The 23,991-nt window shown below is 32.4% G+C and overlaps 5 protein-coding genes and 1 non-coding gene across 7 annotated transcripts; 2 read left to right on the forward strand and 4 right to left on the reverse strand.

Moving 5' to 3' along the window:
* Positions 1 to 3,432: 3,432 nt before the first annotated feature.
* Positions 3,433 to 5,779, reverse strand: CYCD7;1 (CYCLIN D7;1). Its single transcript, XM_037635216.2, has 6 exons — positions 5,522 to 5,779; positions 5,187 to 5,273; positions 4,945 to 5,043; positions 4,649 to 4,856; positions 4,098 to 4,231; positions 3,433 to 3,884 (listed from the first exon to the last, which is right to left on the reverse strand). The coding sequence occupies exons 1-6, from the start codon at positions 5,765 to 5,767 to the stop codon at positions 3,678 to 3,680; spliced, it is 981 nt and encodes a 326-aa protein (XP_037491144.1). The 5' UTR covers positions 5,768 to 5,779; the 3' UTR covers positions 3,433 to 3,677.
* Positions 5,780 to 9,495: 3,716 nt separating this feature from the next.
* LOC149498465 (uncharacterized) lies at positions 9,496 to 11,118 on the reverse strand. Its single transcript, XM_089717588.1, has 2 exons — positions 10,002 to 11,118; positions 9,496 to 9,624 (listed from the first exon to the last, which is right to left on the reverse strand). The coding sequence occupies exons 1-2, from the start codon at positions 11,116 to 11,118 to the stop codon at positions 9,587 to 9,589; spliced, it is 1,155 nt and encodes a 384-aa protein (XP_089573714.1). The 3' UTR covers positions 9,496 to 9,586.
* A 2,198-nt stretch (positions 11,119 to 13,316) lies between these two features.
* LOC105636330 (glucose-induced degradation-like protein) lies at positions 13,317 to 15,970 on the reverse strand. 2 transcript variants are annotated; one of them, XM_012219590.4, is made up of 8 exons: positions 15,742 to 15,970; positions 15,552 to 15,607; positions 15,227 to 15,370; positions 14,538 to 14,611; positions 14,318 to 14,372; positions 14,189 to 14,251; positions 13,962 to 14,089; positions 13,317 to 13,720 (listed from the first exon to the last, which is right to left on the reverse strand). In XM_012219590.4, exons 1-8 carry the CDS (start codon positions 15,785 to 15,787, stop codon positions 13,642 to 13,644), a joined length of 645 nt encoding a protein of 214 aa, XP_012074980.1. In that variant the 5' UTR covers positions 15,788 to 15,970; the 3' UTR covers positions 13,317 to 13,641. The 2 variants fall into 2 exon arrangements, with proteins under 2 accessions (XP_012074980.1, XP_020535795.1); XM_020680136.3 differs by having other exon boundaries at positions 15,552 to 15,650; positions 15,742 to 15,894.
* A 684-nt stretch (positions 15,971 to 16,654) lies between these two features.
* LOC105636380 (L-type lectin-domain containing receptor kinase V.9) lies at positions 16,655 to 18,978 on the forward strand. Its single transcript, XM_012219639.4, has one exon. The coding sequence runs from the start codon at positions 16,779 to 16,781 to the stop codon at positions 18,750 to 18,752; it is 1,974 nt and encodes a 657-aa protein (XP_012075029.2). The 5' UTR covers positions 16,655 to 16,778; the 3' UTR covers positions 18,753 to 18,978.
* A 594-nt stretch (positions 18,979 to 19,572) lies between these two features.
* Positions 19,573 to 19,644, forward strand: TRNAE-UUC (transfer RNA glutamic acid (anticodon UUC)). Its single transcript has one exon. It is a non-coding gene; the product is annotated as a tRNA-Glu (tRNA).
* Positions 19,645 to 20,186: 542 nt separating this feature from the next.
* Positions 20,187 to 22,591, reverse strand: LOC105636331 (L-type lectin-domain containing receptor kinase IV.1). The gene has a single exon (XM_012219591.4). It carries the CDS (start codon positions 22,331 to 22,333, stop codon positions 20,324 to 20,326), a length of 2,010 nt encoding a protein of 669 aa, XP_012074981.1. The 5' UTR covers positions 22,334 to 22,591; the 3' UTR covers positions 20,187 to 20,323.
* Positions 22,592 to 23,991: the final 1,400 nt, after the last annotated feature.

Below are 23,991 nucleotides of genomic sequence, written 5' to 3' on the forward strand. Positions count from 1 at the left end.
GCATTCTTTTCATATGTAACAATAAAATTTTTTAAATTATAAATTTTTTATTATTATTAATAATTTTTATGGTCTTATGAGACAAAAACTTTAATATTTTTAACTACTTTCTAATATTACAACCAAACAATGGAAAATAATTTATTTGAAAAATATTTTCATTTTTCAGCAAAATATTTTTCAGCAAATTATTTTTCTGTAAATTATTTTACTAAAACAAACAGATCCTTGATAAAAAAAAAAAAAATAAAACATAATGGGAGTTGGTGCCTTTAGGCTTAAATTAATCTCGTAATAGTGCGGGGCAACCGTGAAACTAGGGGTGACAGCGGCCACCTAATTTTAATTTTTTAAAAAAATTTATTTCATAAAATATAAAAATTTTATTTTTTTTATTTATAAAATAATATTTTTTCTATCTCATTTTATTTGCTTATTATTTTTTTTTATGTCTCAAACTATTTGCAAAGTTTCGAAATTTGAATATGTAAATAATTATCTCTCTCATAATAACATTTATAATTATTCAATAAATAAAGAGTTTTTATCAATATCTTAATGAATTATTAAAGGTATAGAAAAGCAAAAAAAAATTTTATTGATTAAATTTTTAATATGCATATTAAAACATGCAAACAAAACGAGACTAATGGAATAATCTTTTTCGATATCATCCCTTCAAAATTTTGAAAAAATTTTTTGCCCTCCATTTATTTTTTCTGGTCCCACCACTGATGTGGCTGTTATTTTATGAATGTGCATTAGGATATTAGTCTTTTTTTCTTTTTTACGTATTACTCACTCTGTTCCAAAATATAAGTCATTTTTTATTTGATGTTTTATCCAAAAATATAAATTATTTTGTGTATTTCAAGAAGTAGTAAAAATATTTTTCAATATTGCCCTTATTTATACTAAATACAATAAATACTTCGCAAGCAATTATTAATTTTGAGATAAATGATAATTTGATCAAATTACCTTTAAATTTATTATAATAAATTTAACCCTTATTAATATTTATATTATATTTTTTATTAAGTCTAAATATTAATTTTTATAATTTATAATTTTTATTTTTTAAAAAATAAAAATAAAAAAATTTATTTTTAATACTAAAATGATAATTTGAGAATTAATTTTTTTCTTAATATTTGTACAAAAATCAGAGGGAGTATACAGTAAAAAGATATTATTACATACTGTGATTAGAACTAATTTATAACTTCAATGTAACTACAAAGCCCATTAAAGGCCAGCTTATAACGGATAGATGTTGCATTCTTTTAAAGAGAAGAGGGGAGGTTCCAAACAGATTCCGAGACCTCCACCTTGACCATTTAAGTTAAGCTACCTTACTTAAGATATAAGGTCTGTTTTGTAAAATTAGCTATTAGATACAAGGTCGAATGTCTTCTACCTATTACCCATTTAATTTACATTCTAAAAATATTTAAAATAATTACTTTTCTAAAAAATATATATACATCTTTTAATGATAATTATATCAAATTGTATTTAATATTTATATTATATTTTTTATTAAGTCTAAATATTAATTTTTATAATTTATAATTTTTATTTTTTAAAAAATAAAAATAAAAAAATTTATTTTTAATACTAAAATGGATAGTTAAAACGAGTTCAGTATTTAAACGGTAACTATAGTTGAGTTTGGAATGGATTCAGAAACTGAAGAACTTCTAAACCAATTTGAGTACCTAATTTCGGGTTATAGTGCGTTTTTACGTAGGTACTCGACCTGCTGCCATTCCCATTCCTAGCACAGAGTCACTAGTTGCTAAGTGGAATAAGACTTGTATAAAACTAATTCATCAAGAGTTTTTAAAAAGTTATTTCATCTCAAAATTATAGTCTCAATCTCCTTCTTAGATATCCTAAAATAATAATTCATTTACATTTTTGAAAATATTTTTTTGTCACTTTCTCATAGTACCCCCTAGGGATGTGCATGGGACTGCGAGAATCCCGATCCATTCCCGAAAACCGTCTCAAATTTTTCATCCTGATAAAAATTTGATGTTAATTTTATAGTCTTGTCCAGGATCCCGTCCCGTAAGTATTTATGGGACGGGACTGGTTCTTTGATTAAAATTGACTCATATCCACCCAAATTTTGTCCCGTCCTGTCCTGTTCTGAAAATCATAAGTTTTCGTGCCATTTTCTCTTTAAAATTCTAGTTTTCTTTTTTGTATGAATTTCAAATTATGCCCCTAAAAATCATTTCATCCTTTTTACTTTAGGTTTTTTTTTTATGATACCAATTACTACTAATAATAACATGAAAAAATAATATGCATTTTTTAAATATAAAATAAATAAAGTAATTGAACATAATTTTCAACATAGATTTTTCCTCTATTATTCCACAATATATGTTCAATAAATCTTTTTTAATGAATTTTTTCTATTAAACAAAAAATAGAAAGATAATCAATGTAAGACAAAATATTAACTTCATTTAATCTGATTGTTGGATTATTGGTTATAATTAATGCTATCATTATTTATTTTTCAAATGATATTCAAGATTAAATTGTATAAGTATCAAATTAAAATCAACTTAAAGACAATAGTGAAAAAAACAATCATGAGTTAAAATTCATCAAATATATATAAAATTAATTTGGATATAATTTTTGTGTTATTTTATTTTATTATATTTAACACTTTTATTAACTAGAAAATAACTACTTAAAAATCTTCTATTATAATTTTAGTAGTAGATCATGAACAATTGAATTAATTATTTGATTTATTCTTTTTTTAAAAAAAAAACTCAAACTTATACAAAAGATTTTGTTTGATTGTAGTTGATGAATATAGTAATTTTTTTTTACCTTTTTTTGATGAAAAATGATTTAGTAAAACTATGGAGAATCCCGATTGATTCCTGATTCGACCTATTCTGTTCTGTTCCATAGATCCGAATTTCTGTTCAGTCCTGTCGCAAAAAATGAGACGGGATTGGAACTCCATTTTTTACATCCCGACATTTTGCGATGGGACCAAAAAATTATAAATTTCCGTCCCAACCTAACCCATGCACATCCCTAGTACCCTCATATAATATAATCCATGTAAATATTTAATGTTAGTTGAATTTATTTTATGATAATTGATTTTAAAATCTTTATATACTAATTATTCGTCCTATTATAAAAATTTTAAGGAATCATCAATATACAATCTTTAAGATCCTTAAGGTTTTATGTAAAGGAAAATAAGAAAAAAAAAAATCAACTAATTACTGTTTAAATGGTTTGAAAAAATTCGAGACTATAACTTGTGACCTTTATTATTATTTGAGTGAATATCAAAAATACCCTTATTCAAATAAAAAAAATATTTTTAATTAATTTGGTAGACAAATAATTTGATGTGATTAGTGCTTCCACTTACAGCAAAAATAGTAAAAGAAATTGAACATATCAATAGAGGTTTGACCGTCAAACAACCTGCTAATTAATCTGTAATCTTCAAGATCCTTCCATCAACTACATAAAAAGATTACTACAGATGATGAAAATGCCCACTTTGTGGATGCATTACTTATTCCACTTCAACCCCATAGCCTTACAATTGAAATTATTCAATAAAATAGCTAAACAAAAATTGTTAGATGATGTTGGTTTTTGAAAGAGATAATCGTTAATTAGCTTACCTCCCTCTTTCTTCTCTTATTGGAAGACTCAGTATCAGTGTTCGACACTTGAAAGAGAGAGAGATCAATTTGGGTATCGTAGACATCAATCTTCTCTTCTGTCAGCAGAACAGTCACTGGACTTGAAGGGCAGTAGTTCAACAAGTTCCCATTAGCCATCTTTTCCTCCATAATTTTATGGCATTTGATTATTTCATTCTACGAAATAAATTAGACATTATTTGATTGGTTGAAATTTTAATAAATATTCAAATAAATATATATAAAATTTATAAATGAATATATAGATACTTTATTGTATAAAATAATTATGCATTTCTTCCTATTTCATTTTGCAAACCAAAAACGAGACCTTATTTTCAATTATGAATTATATATATATATATATATATATATATATATTTGGTATACCTTTCGGTTTTGGTCGAAGAAGCCTTTAATATATGCAATTTGGGTGTCGGATTTTGATGGAAGTAACTCTTCTAGACCGCACCATACAGCAGATACAGCAACTATACTTGGTTGATATTCCATCAATTTGCAATCTGCATCATTTTAATTTTTTATTCGAAAATGCAAATTTATGATATATATTCTTTGAAACCAAACATTCCATTAAAAATTGACAAATGCTAGATTAACTCTCATTTACACCTTTTTTTTTAAAAAAAAAAAAAGAAAAAAAAATGGACTTTAAGAGGTTGTGTAAGGCTCCTCATCTTGTAAGATATATGCTTATGGAATTTCAAAACCTAAATTAGTAATGGATGAAATTGCTAAGTGGCTAAACTTGTCAGGGTTTGTTGTTCCGAAAAACTTGATTAAGAGGATGTGAACCCTCTATTATCTTTAGCTATAATTAATAATTAACATCCCTAATAATATTTTCTTGCAACATAATCAATAATTAATGTGAAATCATATTCAAATATATATATATATATATATATACATATATATACCTAGTATAGCTTCAAGAAGCAGCTGGTTGACTCGGTCAACAAAATCCTTTTGGAGATGAGGTTTTAAGGGTACTTCAATGTTCATCATCAAAAGCTCTACATAAGAATAAGCTGTTGTAGAGCAAAGGCGCCATCCTAATGCCTTTAACAACATCAATTCCATCCGTTGGATTGTAATTGATTCAAATGAATGATCCAACTCCTCCATCTTCACCATATATATTTATTAGTTAATTAATAGCATAAATAATTATAATTATATGATATACAGAGTAATTAAAAATAGTAATAGTCACCTGGATTTCGTATAAGGTAGGAGTAAATGTCTCAGTAAACTTGGTTGCAACAGATAGACAAGCCACTGATAGCAATTCAACCATCCAATGTCTCCATCCCTCCAAAATATTAAATTAAATAACCTCAATTAATTTGATACATGAGAAGATCATAGTTTCAAAATCAAGAATAGTTTCCTAGCAAACCTAAAACAAGAAAACTATATATATATATATATATAAAATCCAATAATATTCCTTACCTTGCATTGATTTATAGATACAAATCGGTCGAAGTAATTCACTGCATTGAAGAGGGTAATAAAAGAAAGATCCAACCGACTGCGAGACTGAGAAAAATTAAATTAAATTAAATTAATATTAGAATAAATCTTTATCAAGTTTTTTTATCATACTAGAAAGTCGAGCCCAATCTTAAAAATTAGTTATCAATAACTAACAGGTTTTACGAAGACATCAAAGTCTTGCATGGCAATGCAAGATTATATATAGAGAAACTGAATGGGTTTTGAGACGAATGATTTTGACATTAACCAAAAATAAAATAAAAAGGCAGCCATAACTAGAAGAAAACAACCTTAATAAGCCATTGTATAGCTCTGAATCTTGCAGAGAACAAATTTTTAAAGTGAAGATGTTCCAAGTATCCTTGTTGAGGCATGTAGGTTAACTCCTTTTCAAAGTAAATAGAAAAAGCCTGCTCACACTCTTCTTTACTAGTATACAACGAAGAAGAAGAGTAACTTTCTACATTATTACAGTAACCAGGAGTTGGAGGAGGAGTAGAGAGCCAAGCTTCATCACAAAGCAAAAAAGTATCCATAGTTGGGCTCTGAAGAAACTAAAATGAACCCTTGATAGGTATATATAGAGCAATATTAATTAGACTGCGTCTGACAAGAAATCATCTTTGAAAAACAATTGTACAACTGGGTTTCGTACTTAACAAAAAGGGTACGCAAATGTGGAATGTATAATAAGGTAGTTGGAGGAAGAGTGGTGGTGGTGGATAGAAGGGAAAGGTGAGAGGGAGAGGGAGATATTAAGAACAGGAGATGTCCCTCATGAAATGAGGTAAATGCTTTGCATGGATTTTTTTGACTGCAGTAACCAATTGCGTGAACGCACGAGGTTGTTAGCTCCATTAATGTGCATATCGGGAAGGAGCACTCTGTTCTATTATTTTATGATGTTACTGTAGTTATTATTGGTTGATTTGATTGTGTGAATAGGCCTGCACAAAATTAAGTAGAGGAATTTAATGGAATTAATAATCATGAAAGCTAAATCAAAGCTAATAAAAACATAATTAATTACGTGAGTGGTAAATTTTACTTATAAGATTAGAAATTCTAAATTTAAAATTATGTTGTTGAGAAACATGGTCAAGCTAGACTTTAATTAGATCTTGAGGTGGTCAAAACAAAATTTTCAAAAGTTAGAGAAACCAAATTGAAGAAAAAAAATTTTTTTATTGCAAAATTAGAAAAAATTCTAGAGTTTGGGGTGTTTCACAGAGGGAAAAATTGTTATTATTTTCTGTAAAGATTACATTGTTTTAATATACAAACTGCTTCTAACTATCCACTAATTACGGCTCTAATTACTCCTAAAGTTCCACCTAACATGATTTTTACTTTTACTGTGTGTACAGTTTAGTGGACAGGGAAATGATGAACTATGATTCTGATCCCTACTTTTTCTCTTCATCCGACACTCCCCCTCAAGTTGAGTAGTGGGATCTCCAATACTTAACTTGTTCAATACGTTATGAAAGGAATTTCCATTAACTGCTTTTGTCAAAATATCTGCCAACTGGTCTTCAGATCGAACAAACGGCAATTCCACAATTCCTGCTTCTAGTTTTTCTTTGATGAAGTGTCTATCAATTTCAACGTGCTTGGTCCTATCATGTTGAACAGGATTTTCTGAAATGCTGATCGCAGCTCTATTATCACACATAATTTTACTTGCTCCAGATGGAGGAAAACCAATCTCACTTAACAATTTCCTTAGCCAAAGAATTTCAGCTAGACCACGAGCTATTCCTCGAAACTCTGCCTCTGCACTAGACAATGCTACAACTTTCTGTTTCTTACTTCTCCATGTGACTAAGTTTCCGCCAACAAACGTGAAGTAGCCTGAAGTAGATCTGCGATCAACATGACTACCTGCCCAGTCTGCATCAGTATAACCTTGTATATCCAAGTGCCCATTCCGTTTAAACAGAATTCCTTGACTAGGCGTGCCCTTTAAGTACTTGATGATTCTTAACACTGCATTCATATGATCAGTTTGAGGTCTGTGCATGAACTGACTTACTACTCCAACTGCATATGCTATGTCTGGTCGAGTGTGTGAAAGATAAATTAATTTTCCAACTAGTCGTTGATACTTTTCTTTATCAACCGATTCTGCTCCTTCTACTATCTGAAGTCCATGATTTGTTGCAATAGGCGTGTCAGCTGGCTTGCAGTCAACCATTCCTATTTCTGCCAAGAAATCCAGAGTATACTTCTTTTGACATATAAAAATTCCACTTGTTGATCTCAATACTTCAATTCCAAGGAAGTACTTCAGTGCTCCTAAGTCTTTCATTTCGAATTCAGTGAATAAGTTCCTTCTCAGTTTTGACATTTCTTCATCATCATTTCCTGTAATAATCATATCATCAACGTAGATAATTAAACAAGTAATAAGATTACCCCTTTGCTTAAGGAATAATGTATGATCTGAATTACTTTGTTTAAAATCATATTTCTTCATTACAATTGTAAATCTTCCAAACCAAGCTCTTGGAGACTGTTTAAGACCATAAAGTGATTTCTTCAAACGACAGACTTCTCCAGTTTTAAATCCATTTGTGAACCCTGGTGGTGCTTCCATATAAACTTCTTCTTTTAGATCTCCGTGTAAAAAGGCATTTTTTACATCGAATTGATGGAGTGGCCATCCTTTATTAGCTGCTATCGAGAATAATACTCTGATCGTATCAATTTTAGCTACTGGAGAGAAGGTTTCTGAATAGTCTATACCATACGTCTGTGTATATCCTTTTGCTACTAACCGAGCTTTATACCTTTCAACAGTCCCATCCAGTTTGTGTTTGATCGTGAAAACCCAACGACAACCCACTGATTTCTTTCCATCTGGTAACTGACATTTTTCCCATGTGTCATTTTTAATTAGAGCATCCATCTCCGTCTTCATTGCCTGATTCCAATTTTTTGATTTTAACGCAAGCTCTATAGTATGAGGAACTTCTTCTGAATATAGAGCTATAGTGAAGGCTCTGGCCCTTTTTGATAAGCTCCCCCTGACCACATTTGTCACTGGATATTTCGTTCCTCGTGCTTCTTTTTCTGGAGAATATCTTTTAGGTGGAACTCCTCTGTTACTTCTGGGTGGTAGGACATACTGTCCAACATTCTCTTCCTGTTCTACAGAGGTCTCCAAATTATCACAGTTAGGCAGTTCAATAACAGGAGTTTCTGGAGCATCAGAATCTCTTACCTCAGGTATCAGGAAGGAAGGAAGACTTTCTTCAGTGGTATTGAGTTCCGTAGACTGTATAAATGCTTCAGATGGCCCGGTGGTACTGTTAACTGGTTCTGATGGAACGTTGTCCTGACTTGGAAACCAACTCAGTGTGTCTTTAAGTTCTCTCTCCCCCTGACCACTGGGATGGGTATTATAGTAATACTCAGTTTCAAGGAAGTCACAATTCATTGTAGTAAATACTCGACAAGTTTTTGGGTCGTAACATCTATAACCCTTCTGATTGACCCCATATCCCACAAACACACATTTAACAGCACAAGGATCAAATTTTGTTCGGTCAACTTTGGGTATATGAACAAAAACAGAACACCCAAATATTCGAGGTTGAATTGTAAGAGTTGAGGGAATTGAGGTAAATTGAGCAAGCATTTGTATTGGTGTCTGAAGTTTTAAAACTTTAGTGGGAAGCCTGTTTAAAAGATAGACTGCTGTGGCAATAGCTTCAGGCCAAAAAAATCTAGGGACACTAGACTCAATTAACATGGCACGAGTCATTTCAAGAAGAATGCGATTTTTCCTTTCTGCCACACCATTTTGTTCGGGTGTGTGGGGACAAGTTGTTTGATGGACAAGTCCTTTTTGGTGAGAAAATTGCTTCATGGATTCATTTATGTATTCACCCCCATTATCAGATCGTAAAATCTTAATTGATTGATTGAACTGAGTTTGGATCATAGTATAAAACAGAATAAATTTATCAACAACTTCAAATTTATTTTTCAAAAAATACACCCATGTCATACGAGTGCAGTCATCAACAAAGAGTAAAAAATATCTAAAACCTTGACCTCCTAAGACAGGAGCTGGACCCCACACATCAGAATGAACCAAAGAAAAAGGAGACTCCATATGGGTATTACTCGGTTTAAAAGTTTGTCTATGACTTTTTGCCAAAACACACGTCTCACACTTAAACATATTATTTGACTTAAATATATTTGGAAATAACAGACTTAAATAACCTATGGATGGATGTCCCAGTCGTCGGTGCCAAAGCCAAGCTTCCCGTTCAGTAGTTCCGTGAGCCAGCATTACATTACCGTGTTGGGCCACTTCATCCACATAATACAATCCATGATGCTCAGTGCCACATCCAATAATCTTCCCGCTCCTGATATCCTGTAAAATACAAAAGGTAGGATGCATTAGTACAGTACAATTTAATTCCTTTGTCACATGACTAATCGACAACAATTTATGAGACAATGAGGGAACATAAAGACAATTTGATATTTTTAATGTCGGTGAAATTTCAACAGATCCTGCTCCTTCTACGGTTGCAGTGCTCCCATTTGCAGTTTGGACATGGGTTTTTTTTGGTTTTAATGGTGCTATTATGTCAGCCGCCTCAAAAGTCATTGTATCAGTAGCACCACAGTCAAAAATCCAGCGATTATCTTTTCTTGTCTGTTTATTATTATTTTCAAAAGATTTGGGGCATTTCTCATACTTTCCTTGGGGTTTTATGTTAAATGACCCCATTCTTTTTCCTTCACCTTCTAGGGTTCCATCTGCCCTTTCATTTTGTGCCGCCACCATCCCCATCGCTCCTCTCTCATTCTGACCTCCTCTGCTGTCGCCACCGCTGCTGGCAGCCTCTAGGTTACCCACGGCGGCGGCTGCTTTGCTGGTCTTTGTGCCCTTGTTTTGGTGATTCTCGTTCCACCATTCTGGATAGCCAATTAATTCGAAGCATTGATCTTTTGTGTGTTTGCTCATCCCACAATAAGAGCACTTGAGTCTCGATTTATCTGGACGGGATGATGAACCATCGTTTCTTGGTTCTGACCGCCGCTGGCCACGCGCGACGAGTCCTACACCAGTTGCTTCACTTGCTTCTTTCTTCCCGATGATGACAAATCCGTCGCCTATGCCCTGTGATAGCGATTCTCTGTTAGCTGGTCCCATGATGTTCAATCGGGCGGCTTCTTTCCGAACAGAGGCGTAGGCGGCTTCAGCTGAGGGAAGATGCTCCGATCTGAGGATTTCCCTTTTGATCTGATCATACAGGTGATCTATTCCATTTAAGAATTGAAATAGTTTTTGTTCTTGTTTGACTTTGTTGTATGTCGCGATATCTGTTGAGCATGTCATCGGATTAGGCTCCCTGCGATCGATCTCCCCCCATATTCCTTGCATGGTGAGCCAGAATTCTTCTAGTGTTGATGATCCCTGTTTCATGCTGTTTGCTCTGGTATGTAGATCAAATATCTGTAATTTATCTTTCCCACTGCTATATGTGATAACAAGAGCATTCCACAAATCTTTAGCTGTGGAATACTCTGTTAAGTTGTTTGCTAGTTGTGGTTCCATGTTCTGAATTAACCATGAGAACACAATCAAATCTTCTTGTTCCCACTTTTCAAAATGTGGATCTCCAGCGGATGGAGGTGTAGCAGCTTCAGTGATGTGGTTTAACAATTTTTTTGATTTTCCCCCAATAGCTACTTTCATCATACGTGACCATATTGCATAATTTTGGCTATTTAATTTGACATTGATGGTGAGGTTATCTGAAATGGTTTGTTTCTGGTTTTGGGTATTAATCAGGTTTGCAATTCTTGTCAGGTCTTCGTCGTTGAGACCCGAGGTATGAACACTATCATCAGACATGATGATATTTGGTTATTTCAGGTAAGTCAGAAGGTAGGTGATGAGCTAAATGTGTTCAGTCAGTTCTGACTGAAAAACACCAGCTCTGATACCATGTTTCACAGAGGGAAAAATTGTTATTATTTTCTGTAAAGATTACATTGTTTTAATATACAAACTGCTTCTAACTATCCACTAATTACGGCTCTAATTACTCCTAAAGTTCCACCTAACATGATTTTTACTTTTACTGTGTGTACAGTTTAGTGGACAGGGAAATGATGAACTATGATTCTGATCCCTACTTTTTCTCTTCATCCGACATGGGGGGCGGGGTGTTGAGAAAATTTTACCTAATTATTACTCTGGATTAGAATGCATATGCAAGTAAAAAATATAAATTACTTATGTGATACCGTTTACATTTAATTGAACCATATGGAGACTGGTCCTTCAAGATCCCACGTTTACTATGGAGTATTTGCGTTATATAAACGGCAACTTAGCATATTTTGTAAAATTGTCATGATTTTACTAAATTATGTTTTGTTCATATTTTATGTGTGTTTTCTTTTAATATATATATAATCTAATAACATAAATTATATGTAATTGTGCAGTTTATTTGTTTTATTAATTGGCTCATAGTGAGAAGCAAACTTATAATTTTGTAATTTTGAGGATCACTTATTAATGAACTCTAATTATTTGAATGTGAATATACATATATAAGAGTTGGAATTAAAAAAAAATTATGTTATAATTTGCAAATATTATTGCAATTTTGAGTCTCTTATGTCAAGAGTACTTCACTGTTATCGGGGAAACGAATCGCGTTGCAGACAAATTAGCAAAATATCGCTATTTCTGGTGGTGTTGCTCGGCAAGTTCTTAATCATCCTTCTGCGGTACATATGGAAGGAGTAGTTTGGCCACAGGTAAGATTTCTGTTGTCTTAATTTTTGGTTGAGGATTTGTTCTCTCATCCCTTCTATTCCTTCCGTCCCAAAAAAAATAGTTAGATCATTTTCTCTCACACAGATTAAAAATAGTAGTTTAATTAGTTCAAAACATTTATCATTCCTTTTTCATATATATCCGTATATTAATAATTTTTTGATTAAATTTGGAATTATTTATAGAGTTTTTAATAAAAAATTAATATCTTGACACATGTTTTAATAATTTTATATTTATATTTGACTAAATATTTAGTAATTCTATATATATTAATTATTGTTATAAATTATATTATAAGGATATTATAAAAAAAAACTAATAAAAGGACCATTTTCAAAAATGAAAATGGAACTATTAAGCATGGCCCTGTGCAAGATGACAAGCACAAATGGAGAAATGATCCAAATGGAGGAAAGTGAGACAAGTGTATATAGAATAGAGAAGATATTATTGCTTTTGTGGGTCCTGATTTTCACGGTATTTGGCGTTTTCCAGCTGGGAGTGGACCCACTGCTGGTTGAATTGATAATGCGATTGGGATGAACTCTGATTGCAGCCACAGCTAATTATCAGAGACCTTCTTCTTCATTCGGAAAAGAAATCAGTACATGAAATTTAATGCTATGCATTTTTACAATAAATTTTAAAGTGAAGACTACGCTTTATATTTATGCTTGCATTTTATAATTAATTGATGATTGTTTCAATGGTTGTAATTTGTTATTACTCTCTCCGTCCTATCAAATAAATTTGATAATTTTTTATTTCCCATCTAAATTAAAAAAATAATTCCTTTCAAAAAAGGATTTTAAAAAATAATTAAAACACCCCATTAGATTAAGCTACACTTTCATTAACGATAAAATTTATTAAAAATACAGAGGTAAAGGTAAAGTTAAAAAAATAATTAATATAATCTTCGAATTTTTTGGAGTTCTTTTTTTTTTTTTTTTTTTTTTTTTTTAAGAACTGAAAAAGTTAGTTATCTAATAGAACTGAAGGAGTAACACCTAACAACAGTTGATAACGAATAATTTGAGAATCAAATACTATAATCTACAAATTTTATTTTTTAGTATTTTAATTATAATATCGAATAAATTTTAAAATTATTTCACTTCATTTTTATCAAATATACCAACCAGTTACTAGTGTCTGGTGGTAGGAAGCTTAATGCTAAACTTTTCCAACTGGTCATCAAAAGAAACTTGAATTACATGTATAAGAACAACGAAACTTTTGTCAAAGATGCAGACGAGTGAACAAAATGCTTTTGAAAGTTAAATATTGTAATAACCATAATGTAAAATTCACAAGGCTTACCAGATATCATATATCTTATTCAGTTTGAAAGATAAATACTTGTGATAAGAATACACCATTCTTCAGTGAGGAGAGAACAGAACACATCAAAAGGTTCGGCGTCCCGTGAAGTTTTCTAAAACAATTCTCATATGCACTGATAACCTCTGCCCCAGAAAATGCGCCATGATTTTCAGAGATTTAGTTCTAGTTGAAAATCTCCAGTTAACAAGTTCAGCTGGGACACGAGCTAATCCTGGTATCAAGTGTGCCTGCTCCGATTTACTGCAACTCATAAGATGAAAAACTGAAGCCTGATCTTCCCTCATTTGTGGATTTCAGTTCAAGCTTCTGAAATGGGCTGCAGGTTGATTCAAGCAATTATTTTATCCATTAGTTTGTTCCCAAAGACAGAAGTCAAAAAATAACTGAAAGGTGTTCAAGACCAGTCAACTGGTTTTCAGGACATACATCAATCATTAACGTTTCATATTCTCACAGCAAATGAGAAATTGTACACGTTTCATATTCTCACAGCAAATGAGAAATTGTACAATCTAGAATGCCTTTAATGAAGTTGGGATTAAAAAAAAAAAAAGTACCTGCTATTAGGATCATAATAGAAGCCATTGATTGACCCATCAGCACAAGAGAAGCAAACATAGTAAAACCCAGCTATGGTTAATCCACAGTCTGTTCCAACATTGACAAAATATTGCTCTTTCCATCTCTATATGACAAAATCATAGAAAAGAACAAAAAAATTATAAATGTATGATATGTTGATAATTTTCACAAATTGATGATATGATTGGGTATAAATTATTACCATAAATATGTATGGGTAGTTACTCAAGTCCAAGGATTTGCCACCGTCAACCTCCACTTGGCACTACAAAGCGCAAAGTCAGTAATGAGCAGATCCTCCAGGATGATATAATAAGTTCTTACTTCTTACCGAGAAGGGGGCGAAATATGGAAACTTTGTCCAATGTCTTATATCATCTTCTGGCCTGTTTAAAAATATCTTAAACTGATTAGAAGGGGAAAACTGAAATTTGATATATATACAACTAAGCAATCAACCCTATTAACATAGAGTTCTTGTCCACCATCACTATTATCTATATTTCATTCAACCTTAAGAAACAAAGGAAGAATGGACAAAAGGTACATACGATGCTTCCCATTTGCCAGTGAAGAAAGTGTAATTCTTGCCGTCAACAATTTCCCCTTCCCAGAATGTTACTACCTGGCACGAATAACATGTAAATAAAGTACATTTTTAAATGGAAGACTGAAAAATATTTTGTACCACTGGATTATATTGAGCCAAACCAGAAGAAATTTGGTGGCATTTTATGGAACCCATCTATCGTATAATGAGGTCCATGAGATTTCCAGACCCACTCAAAGCGTGCTAGCAAGAAAAATTTACCCTAAAAAAAGAGGGATATATGAAAAAATTTTATGGACAAAACTTGGAGCATCAAAACTACGATAGCATTTGATGTCCTATAATCTATAAACGACATAAGAGCAACAGAGCAAAAACAAATTTTGCTTATATAGATTGCATATAATCAAAATTAATATACATATCAATAAAGTGGAAACAAATTATTTTGATAGAAACCTACCAAGTCATGTTTCAACAAGATGAGGAAAATTAGTAAAATGCACAAACTCTTAAGGATAATATATATATATAAATGCTCAATTCTTCATTGTCCAATGTTGCAATATTCCAAAAAAGAAAATTACCTTATTTTGCAGCTCAATGAATTATATTAAGAGAAAGAAAAATGAAGGAAAGAAGAGAAACCAAACTAAAAATTTCACAGATGAAAGAAAAGAAGAGGCTTACTGGTGTATCAGCCATAGGAACATTCAAAGCTTCCATAGTGCCACATAAGTAACCATGATCAAGGTCACATCCTTGAATTCGGACATTAACTCTCCATGCTTCATCTTTTTGCATGCTAGAAACATTCTGGGTGCCAGAAAAGGCCTGCAAACAAAATTATTTCAACTTATCTTTGCAATTTGGCATCATATGCACGCATGCAAATCTAACCAAAAATTGGGAAATTAAATGATAAAAACGCTAATTTTATGGGCTCAATCAATCCATCAGTCGATAAGGATAACGAATTGAAGAAGAATAACAAGATAAAAAAATGAAAAATAACCTGTCCAACACTCAAAAGAGTACAAAATGGAGGCGATGTTTGTCCAGAGTTTGCACCTTTACAATGAACCATATACATATATGTTAGGGTTCGATTAAGCTGAAATATAAAATTTATATATAATCAAACAATTATTCTCAAAAGAGAAACCCTAAGCACAGTCCAAATTCAAAATGAAGAGTAGAATCACCTGAGATTTGAGAAGGTGCAGAGGTCTCAACTATTCTCACTGGCATTTCTTATTGGATTGATTGATTCCTTTCCATTAAATTTGATCGATCTTTCCCATTTCTAGCTCCACTGGATCAGTTCCTGGCCTTCGCAGAGGAAAGAGGCAGCGTGGGCCATGGCCCTTTCAACTTTTTTTTTTCTTTCAAGAACGAAACGCTGTGTTTAAGCGATATATACGTCGTTTAAACGTGTCCGTCCCTCATTCTTTTGTGTAAAAACTAAATCCTCGTGCGTCGCTCTTAAAGTCTTTATATTCTAGTGTACTAGTGTATTAGTAAATAAATCTTTTATGCTTCAATAAAATTATACTTAATTTTTTTAAAAAAATAAAATAAAAATTATACTTACTTGATAAAAAAAAAATACAAAATCAATATATAAATTATCTTAGTCTAAAAATGTTTAAGAAAATTAATGAATTTCATTAATATTATTCTTAAGGTGATATGAAAGTATAAAAATTATAAAGATGATTTCAAAATTTCAACATTATAGATGAATTATCTAATATAAATGTGGTTGATTAATTCAGTGTCAAATTAAATCATTTACATAAAAAATGGCTCAAATAATAAAATAAATTCAAATCAAAAAGTAAGCAACTCACCCTTTAGTTGTGCAGGATACAGTACTTCAATAAATATTATTTTCCACAAAAAATATAGTTTTTATTTTTCACATGCATGTGTTTGCATGTTTGGATTGGGATTTATATTATTCAAGCAAAAATCCTTCCAAAGAGAAGAATTGTAAATATAATAATAATAATAATAATAATAATAAATTGAAGCAGAACTACAGGTTAGTCAAACACGTGGATCTAAAAATAAGCTTTGTTCAATCAATCAAAGTTCTAATACAATGGAGCCGCAGCTTTTGAAATTTAACACGCATAGACTTGCTGACTTTTCTAGAGTTTAACAATAACAATAAACTGAAAGTCTGAAACACAGAAGAAGAATACAAAATTTGCACCAGCCAAAAACCACTGAGATTATGAAAATGTCTTTTGAAGTATATTTTGTGACAGTAACTGCTTTGATCAGAGTGGCAGCCGCCAATACCGGCGGTTTTACCTTCAACGGAAATATAGATCTAGATGGTGGAGCAGAAGTCTCCAGTGATAATCTTTTCAGACTTACAAACGCATCAACTTTTACAGTTGGACGTGTTTTTTATGCTCAACCACAGATTTTGAAGAATTCATCAAGCGGCAAGGCGTTTTCTTTCTCAACTGCTTTTATACTCGCCATTGTCACTGACGAGAACAAACTCAATGGCCACGGAATGACTTTTGTGATTGCTCCTTCCAAAGAATTTTCTGGAGCAGCATCTCAACATCTTGGATTATTTAACCGAACAAATGATGGAAACCCGTCCAATCATATTCTTGCGGTTGAGTTTGACACGTTTCAGAACCAGGAGTTTTATGATGTTAATGAAAATCATGTTGGCATTGACATCAACAGCTTAACATCTGTAAAATCAGCTCCTGCTGGTTATTTTGTAGACGCAACTGGTGAGTTCAAGAATTTGAGTCTTGCAAGTGGAGAAAGAATACAAGTTTGGATAGAATATGATGCCAAGGATAATCCACTTAATGTTACTTTATCTCCAATTCAAGTTAGTAAACCTAAACTTCCACTTTTGTCTTTGAACAGAGACATTTCTCCTATTATTTTAGACCAGATATATGTAGGATTTACGTCCTCCACCGGTCGACTGGTACAGTCCCATTATATTCTTGGCTGGAGCTTTCAGGTGGAAGGTAAGGCCCAACTAGATTTGTCACGACTACAATCTCTATCCAGTGAAGACCTACCCAAAACTAAGAAGAAAATATTGGCAATCGGATTGTCCTTAACCGGAGTTGTGGTGCTGCTTATAATAATATCCTTTCTTTTTTTCTTTAGGAAAAAGGAAATTAAATTCCATGAGATACTTGAAAATTGGGAGATTCAGTATGGACCTCATAGATTCTCATATAAGGACTTATATTCAGCTACTAAAGGTTTCAAAGACAGTGAAATTCTTGGAAAAGGGGGATTTGGAGAAGTTTATAGAGGTTTGCTTCCCGTATCAAAAATTCAGGTTGCAGTAAAAAGGATTTCTCACAATTCTAAACAAGGAATGAAAGAATTTGTAGCTGAGATTGCAACCATTTGTAGACTGCGTCACCGTAATTTGGTTCGCCTCCTTGGATATTGTCGTGGTAAAGCTGAGCTCCTTTTGGTTTATGATTACATGCCTAATGCTAGTCTTGACAAGTTCATTTACAATAATGCAAAACAAACTCTTAATTGGAATCAAAGGTTTAAGGTTGTCAAAGATGTTGCTTCAGCACTTACTTATCTTCATGAAGAATGGGTAGAAGTTATTGTTCATAGAGATATTAAAGCAAGCAATGTGTTGTTAGATGATAAATTAAATGCAAAATTGGGTGATTTTGGGCTTGCAAGAAGTAGCCAACATGCACAAGATCCTCAAACAACTCATGTAGCAGGTACTTTTGGATACATAGCTCCAGAGCTTGCTAAAAATGGCAAGCCAACTACTAGCACTGATGTGTATGCATTTGGGGCATTTTGCTTGGAGGTTTCTTGTGGTAGAAGGCCAGTGGAGTCAAGAGTTTTGCCTGAAGAGGTGAATTTGGTCGATTGGGTATACCAGAGATGGAAGGAAGGGAAGATCTTAAGTACGGTGGATCCAAAACTGAATAATGATTTTAAGGTTGATGAGGTTATATTACTTTTAAAGCTTGGCCTGCTGTGCTCTCATCCTGTTGCAGAAGTTAGGCCAAGAATGTCACAAGTTCTGCTGTACCTGAAAGGTCACATTTCGATCCCAGAAAATTTTGATTTTCATCTTCCGAGTCAAGATCAGAAAGGAGAGTCCTATGGTCCTGCCTTATTCAATTATAGTGCACCTTCAATGACATTCACCGAATCGTTCAATTCAGTTGGTCGATGATGTAGATTGCAGAAGAAAACCTCATGTGGATAATATTTTAAGACTTGCAAAATGTAAGACACCTTGTTGATTAGTTTCATTTTCTAAGATTGAAACGTCGTTGTGTTTAAGCAATATCATTTTAACTGAAATAACGTGTAGTTCATAGAGCATTTGTTGCTCAACCACGTGCTTGTTTGCAATGATTTTGTCTTGTTAAAGTGATAAATTGGTCCTTGATTTTTTTTTTTTTCAATTGGTTTAATCAGCTTTAATAGATTCTTTTCAGTCTAATTGACTCTTGAATAAATTCAAATTTCAGCTAAAAGACTCTAAATATATCCATTTTGTTATTTAAAAAAATCAGAATTTAAAAACATAAATGGAAGAAAATGATTGGAATGACAGCAAAATTACCAAAGGTTGACTCCATAAACTGATGTCCCAAAAATAAATTTAGAATGGATTATTATAAATTTGATATTAATGTCTTATTATTTATCTACCTTTTAATTTATTGAATGTACTTTGATATATTTGCTTTTCAATTTGAGTTTCGGGATAAATTCAAGTTCAATTAATCAAAATTATAAGGTAAATAACAAATTATTATATTGAAAAAGTTCAAGAGCCTAATTCAGTACTTAAAACCTAATTCATCATAAAATTAATGCTATCCTATAAAATTGAAAATAAAGTAGAGAATAAATTATCAAGAAAATAAAACCAATATAAATTTACTAATTCAATTGCGAGTTTGTGACTAACTAAGAGTTACGCTTGTGAGGGACTTGCTGTCTGTTACCATTATAAGTTGCGTAAACGAAAATGAGCAGCACTTTCCGTTGTCGTCCAGCGGTTAGGATATCTGGCTTTCACCCAGGAGACCCGGGTTCGATTCCCGGCAACGGAAAGGTAACTTTTTCTTTTTTATAAAAAAGAATTTTACCGTCAATTGTTATAATGAAAGACTAAAATGTCCTCGTCTATATGAGAGTTTTAGTTCATGCATCATTGCCTCTCCTGTGGATCGTGTGTTGGTTGCATTTAATTGATTAAACAAATATTCAAATAGTTTAATTTCAGCTAATATATAAATCCAAACTTTCTTTCTCAAAAAAAAAAAAAAAAAAAAAACATCTAAACACAATTAATACCTACAGCAAACAAAAAATTCAAAACAAATAAAACAAAAGTCGAAACTTTATCCAAAATTCCTGCTATAAGGATTATTTTTTTTTAAAAAAAAAAGGAACAATTAACTGGAAATTCTTCTTCTTTGAATCCGACAATAAAACATTAGTTTAATCAATAAATACATTATCTAATTTGTCTTCACTTGGAAAGTCCAGTATTAAGTTTCTATACCACACAAGCAACATTGTTTTTAAAAGGGAAAATAAATTTTATGAAATCAAAAAATATCAAGGAGGTCCCCATTTGAATTCAAAGGAGTATCCTAAACATTTATCCAACCCACTATTATTTTATTATTATAAGTCAATTGTAACCATTTTCGAAAAAATAAATAAGTAAATAACAACTCTATTATCAACAAGTACACAGGAAAAAAGGAAAAAAAACAAAAAAAATCAGCGTCCTCCGGAAAGAAGAGACTCTGCTACAGAAGATGAACGTGAGAAAGCCTTATCCATCGAAGTCGGACAAGATATAACAAAATCATCAAAACCTTCACGATATCTAAAGGACAGTCCACACGCCGAGACGCCAACCGATGATAGCTCCGGTACAGGAATTTCCCTTTCTAAAAACCTCACAACTTGGCGCATACTTGGCCTCACTTCAGGGTCTACATGAGAGCATAACAAACCAAGTTTTAAAACCAACTCAACTTCTTCTTCCACATACTCTGCACCCAAATTTGTATCTCTAGCGTCAATAATTTCACCTCTAACCCAATAAGAAAACACCCAATCAAGCAAAATTATATCTTCTTCATCCTCCATTCTCTCTATTGGCCTTTTACCACAACAAACCTCAAGCATAAATGCTCCAAAAGCAAAAACATCAGTTTTTGTTGTAGCTTTCCCTGTTCTAGTGTGCTCAGGTGCAAGATAACCAAGTGTACCAACAACATGAGTTGTTTGAGGATCTGTTCCGTGATCATATAATCTTGCAAGCCCAAAATCTCCCAATCTTCCATTTAATTCACCATCTAATAACACATTACTAGCTTTAACATCTCTGTGAATAACAACTTGTTCCCATTCTTCATGCAAATAAAATAGCCCTGCTGCTACACCTTTAATAACTCTAAATCTTTGACTCCAACTTAGAGTTACCTTTGGTTGATTATAAATATACCTATCAAGACTTCCATTAGGCATATAGTCATAAACCAGCAGTAATTCGTCTTTTCGCCTGCAATACCCTAAAAGACTGACTAAGTTCCTGTGGCGAAGCCTGCCAATGCTAACAATTTCAGCTACAAACACCTTCATTCCTTGTCTTGTTTGATGAGACACTTTTTTTACTGCAATTTCAATCTTTGAACTTGGTAACACTCCTCTATAGACCCTACCAAATCCACCACTACCCAATAATTCTTTTTCCCTAAATCCTTTAGTGGAAATATACAAATCTTTGTATTTGAATCTATGAGGCCCATAATCAAGTTCCCAGTCTTCCAGAACTTCTGCAAACTTCTTTTTCCTTCTTATGAAATAAACCACACCTAAAATTGCTATCAAAACCAAACTTAAAGCAATTATAGGCACGCCAATGGTTAAAAATTTTGATCTTTTTTTAGGTCCAATTCTTGGAAGCTTTGGAAGTTGAGAAAGATTTAGAGCTTGAGCTTGCCCATTCATTTTATAACTCCAACCCAATACGTAATGAGATGTTAGAACAGAACCAGTAGATGATGAGAAACCAACAAACATGGAATCTTGCAAAACTGGCGACAAATCATAATGTAAAGACAAAAGTGGAGAATTGGGTTTAACCAAGTTAATTGGGGCTAAAGTGACATTAATTTTCTTATCTAAACCATCATAATCAACCCAAATTTCCATTGGCTGGCCACTAATTAGAGTTAAATTAGTAAACTTACCTCCAGAATTAGCATAATACCCAGCCGGAGCAGCTAATTTAGATCTTAACCCATTAATATCAATACCCACATGATTATCATTGATATCACCGAATTCATTGCTGGTGATTGTGTCAAGCTCCACTGCAAGAACATGATTAGTATCATTACCGTCATTGGATTCGTTGAACAGACCAAGATACTGGCTTTGAAGAGATCCAGGACGGCCTCTAGTTGGTGAAATCACGAAAGCAATTCCATGGCCGCTAAGAGTTGGAAATTCGGATACAATAGCAAAAACAAAGGTAGTAGAGAAAGAGAAAGCAGACCCATTTGGGGAATTCTTGAATTCTATTGGGTTCGGATAAAAGGCATGCCCTTTTTCCTGTTTGGTATTATTAGTAAGCCTTAAAAGACCACTAGGGGTGATTGCAGCTATACCATCAAGGTTGAGATCAGTGGATCTGAAGCCATTGTAGGTAACACTGAAATCATGGGAATTTGCTAGGGTAACTAAGAGAGAAATGAGAAACACGAGTTTCAATACCATGGCTCTTCTTGTCCTTGCTACCGATGGCTCCTATACTAATTTTCTTTGCTTATAAGGGGTCTAATTCATTTTTTTAATATGTTACCAACAGAGATGAGCTATGAGTTGAAGAAACCTCATCATAGCCGTCCATGTGAAACATATGATGAATCTTGACCGCAGAATTAATACCAAAGATATAAAACGGTCTTGCCCCAGCCCCGCGATAAGCTCAAACAAACAGCCAAGTGGTAAACTGATTGGTCAATTCGCGTGGAGAAGAAGATGGCACCATAGTAAAGCAGCCATTGAATTAAAGATTCTAGAGTGCAAGGAATCTTAAAAGGATAAGGTAGAAGAAATTAGGAATGGGATAATTAATGTATATAGATCAAAATATTATAGTCAATTTTAATAATTTATTCAACCTATCTATCTAAATATATAATTTCTAAAGCATTGAACTTTTGATATCGCAATATATTAGAATATAAAAATGTTGATGTTACGTTTTATTTACATTTAATAAGCATTAATTTTTTTATTGAATAGAGTTACAAATTAATGAAATCTAATGGAATTATAATGGGTTTCATTATAATAATTTTTTTCATTTAATAAACATTTATGTTTTTTTTCTCTTTCAAAAAAGAACATTTATTTTTTTTGCTAAATAATGTAATTATAAAACTAATGGAATCTAATTTATCTATAATGTTAATATTAAATAAATAATGAAATTACGCCAATATGGTGAACTAATAAAATTAAAAATATAATTTCAATTCATAAAAGTTTATTGCATTATAATTAGATCTTCCAATACCTTGTTTAATTGTAAAAAATTGATAAGCATTTTGATTGAATATATAAAAATTTGAAAGGAGAAAATAAATAGTTATATGTGAACCCCTACCCCAAGTATTTGGCATATGATGAATATGACTAAGGGCAGAAATGGACGTGAATGTATGAGTCGCCACCTTGTTTAATTATTTTAGGGTAAACTAGGAAAAAATCCTAAGTTGACTCCAATTTTAATTAATCTAATTACTAGATTAATTATTCCAATGTCTAAGGCATAGTCTGCGAACCCGAGGTGGATCCCGAGACCATGTCATGTTGATGAACTAACCAATGAATGAATGCTTTGCAAGGTAAATGATGTAATTGAAACAATGAAATGTTTAAGTGATTTCGACTTGCCGCTCGGGGTTAAATCCCAAATGTGCCTACGTACTTCCGTTTGAATGGAAGATCAAAGTCGACTTAGTTCGATAGACCTTTTTAAAAGGGCTTTGAATGGGTATGCTTAATGCATGAGTGTGTGTATGCTTTGTGTATTTTGTTTAGGCATTTTGCCAAAGAATTGATTGATTTGATTAGGCGTTTGTTGCCAAAAGTGTTGATTTAAGGTTTTTAGCCAAAAAGATTGATTTAGGCAATTTGTTTGTCAAAAGTGATTATTTGAAGGCTTTTAGCCAAAATGGGTTGATTTAGGCAATTTGTTTGCCAAAAAGTGTTGATTGGGCGATTGTCGCCAAAATTGATTGATTTAAGGCTTTTAGCCAAAAGATTGATTAATTCAAGGCATTTTGCTAAAGTTTCGATTTAAGCGATTTGTCGCTAAAAAATGGTTAATCTTACTTATAGGCAATTTGTTTGCCAAAAGTGATCAA

The sequence above is a fragment of the Jatropha curcas genome, chromosome 2 (assembly GCF_041381405.1).
Source record: "Jatropha curcas cultivar XTBG-Jc1 chromosome 2, XTBG_Jcur_1.0, whole genome shotgun sequence".
NCBI lineage: Eukaryota > Viridiplantae > Streptophyta > Magnoliopsida > Malpighiales > Euphorbiaceae > Jatropha > Jatropha curcas.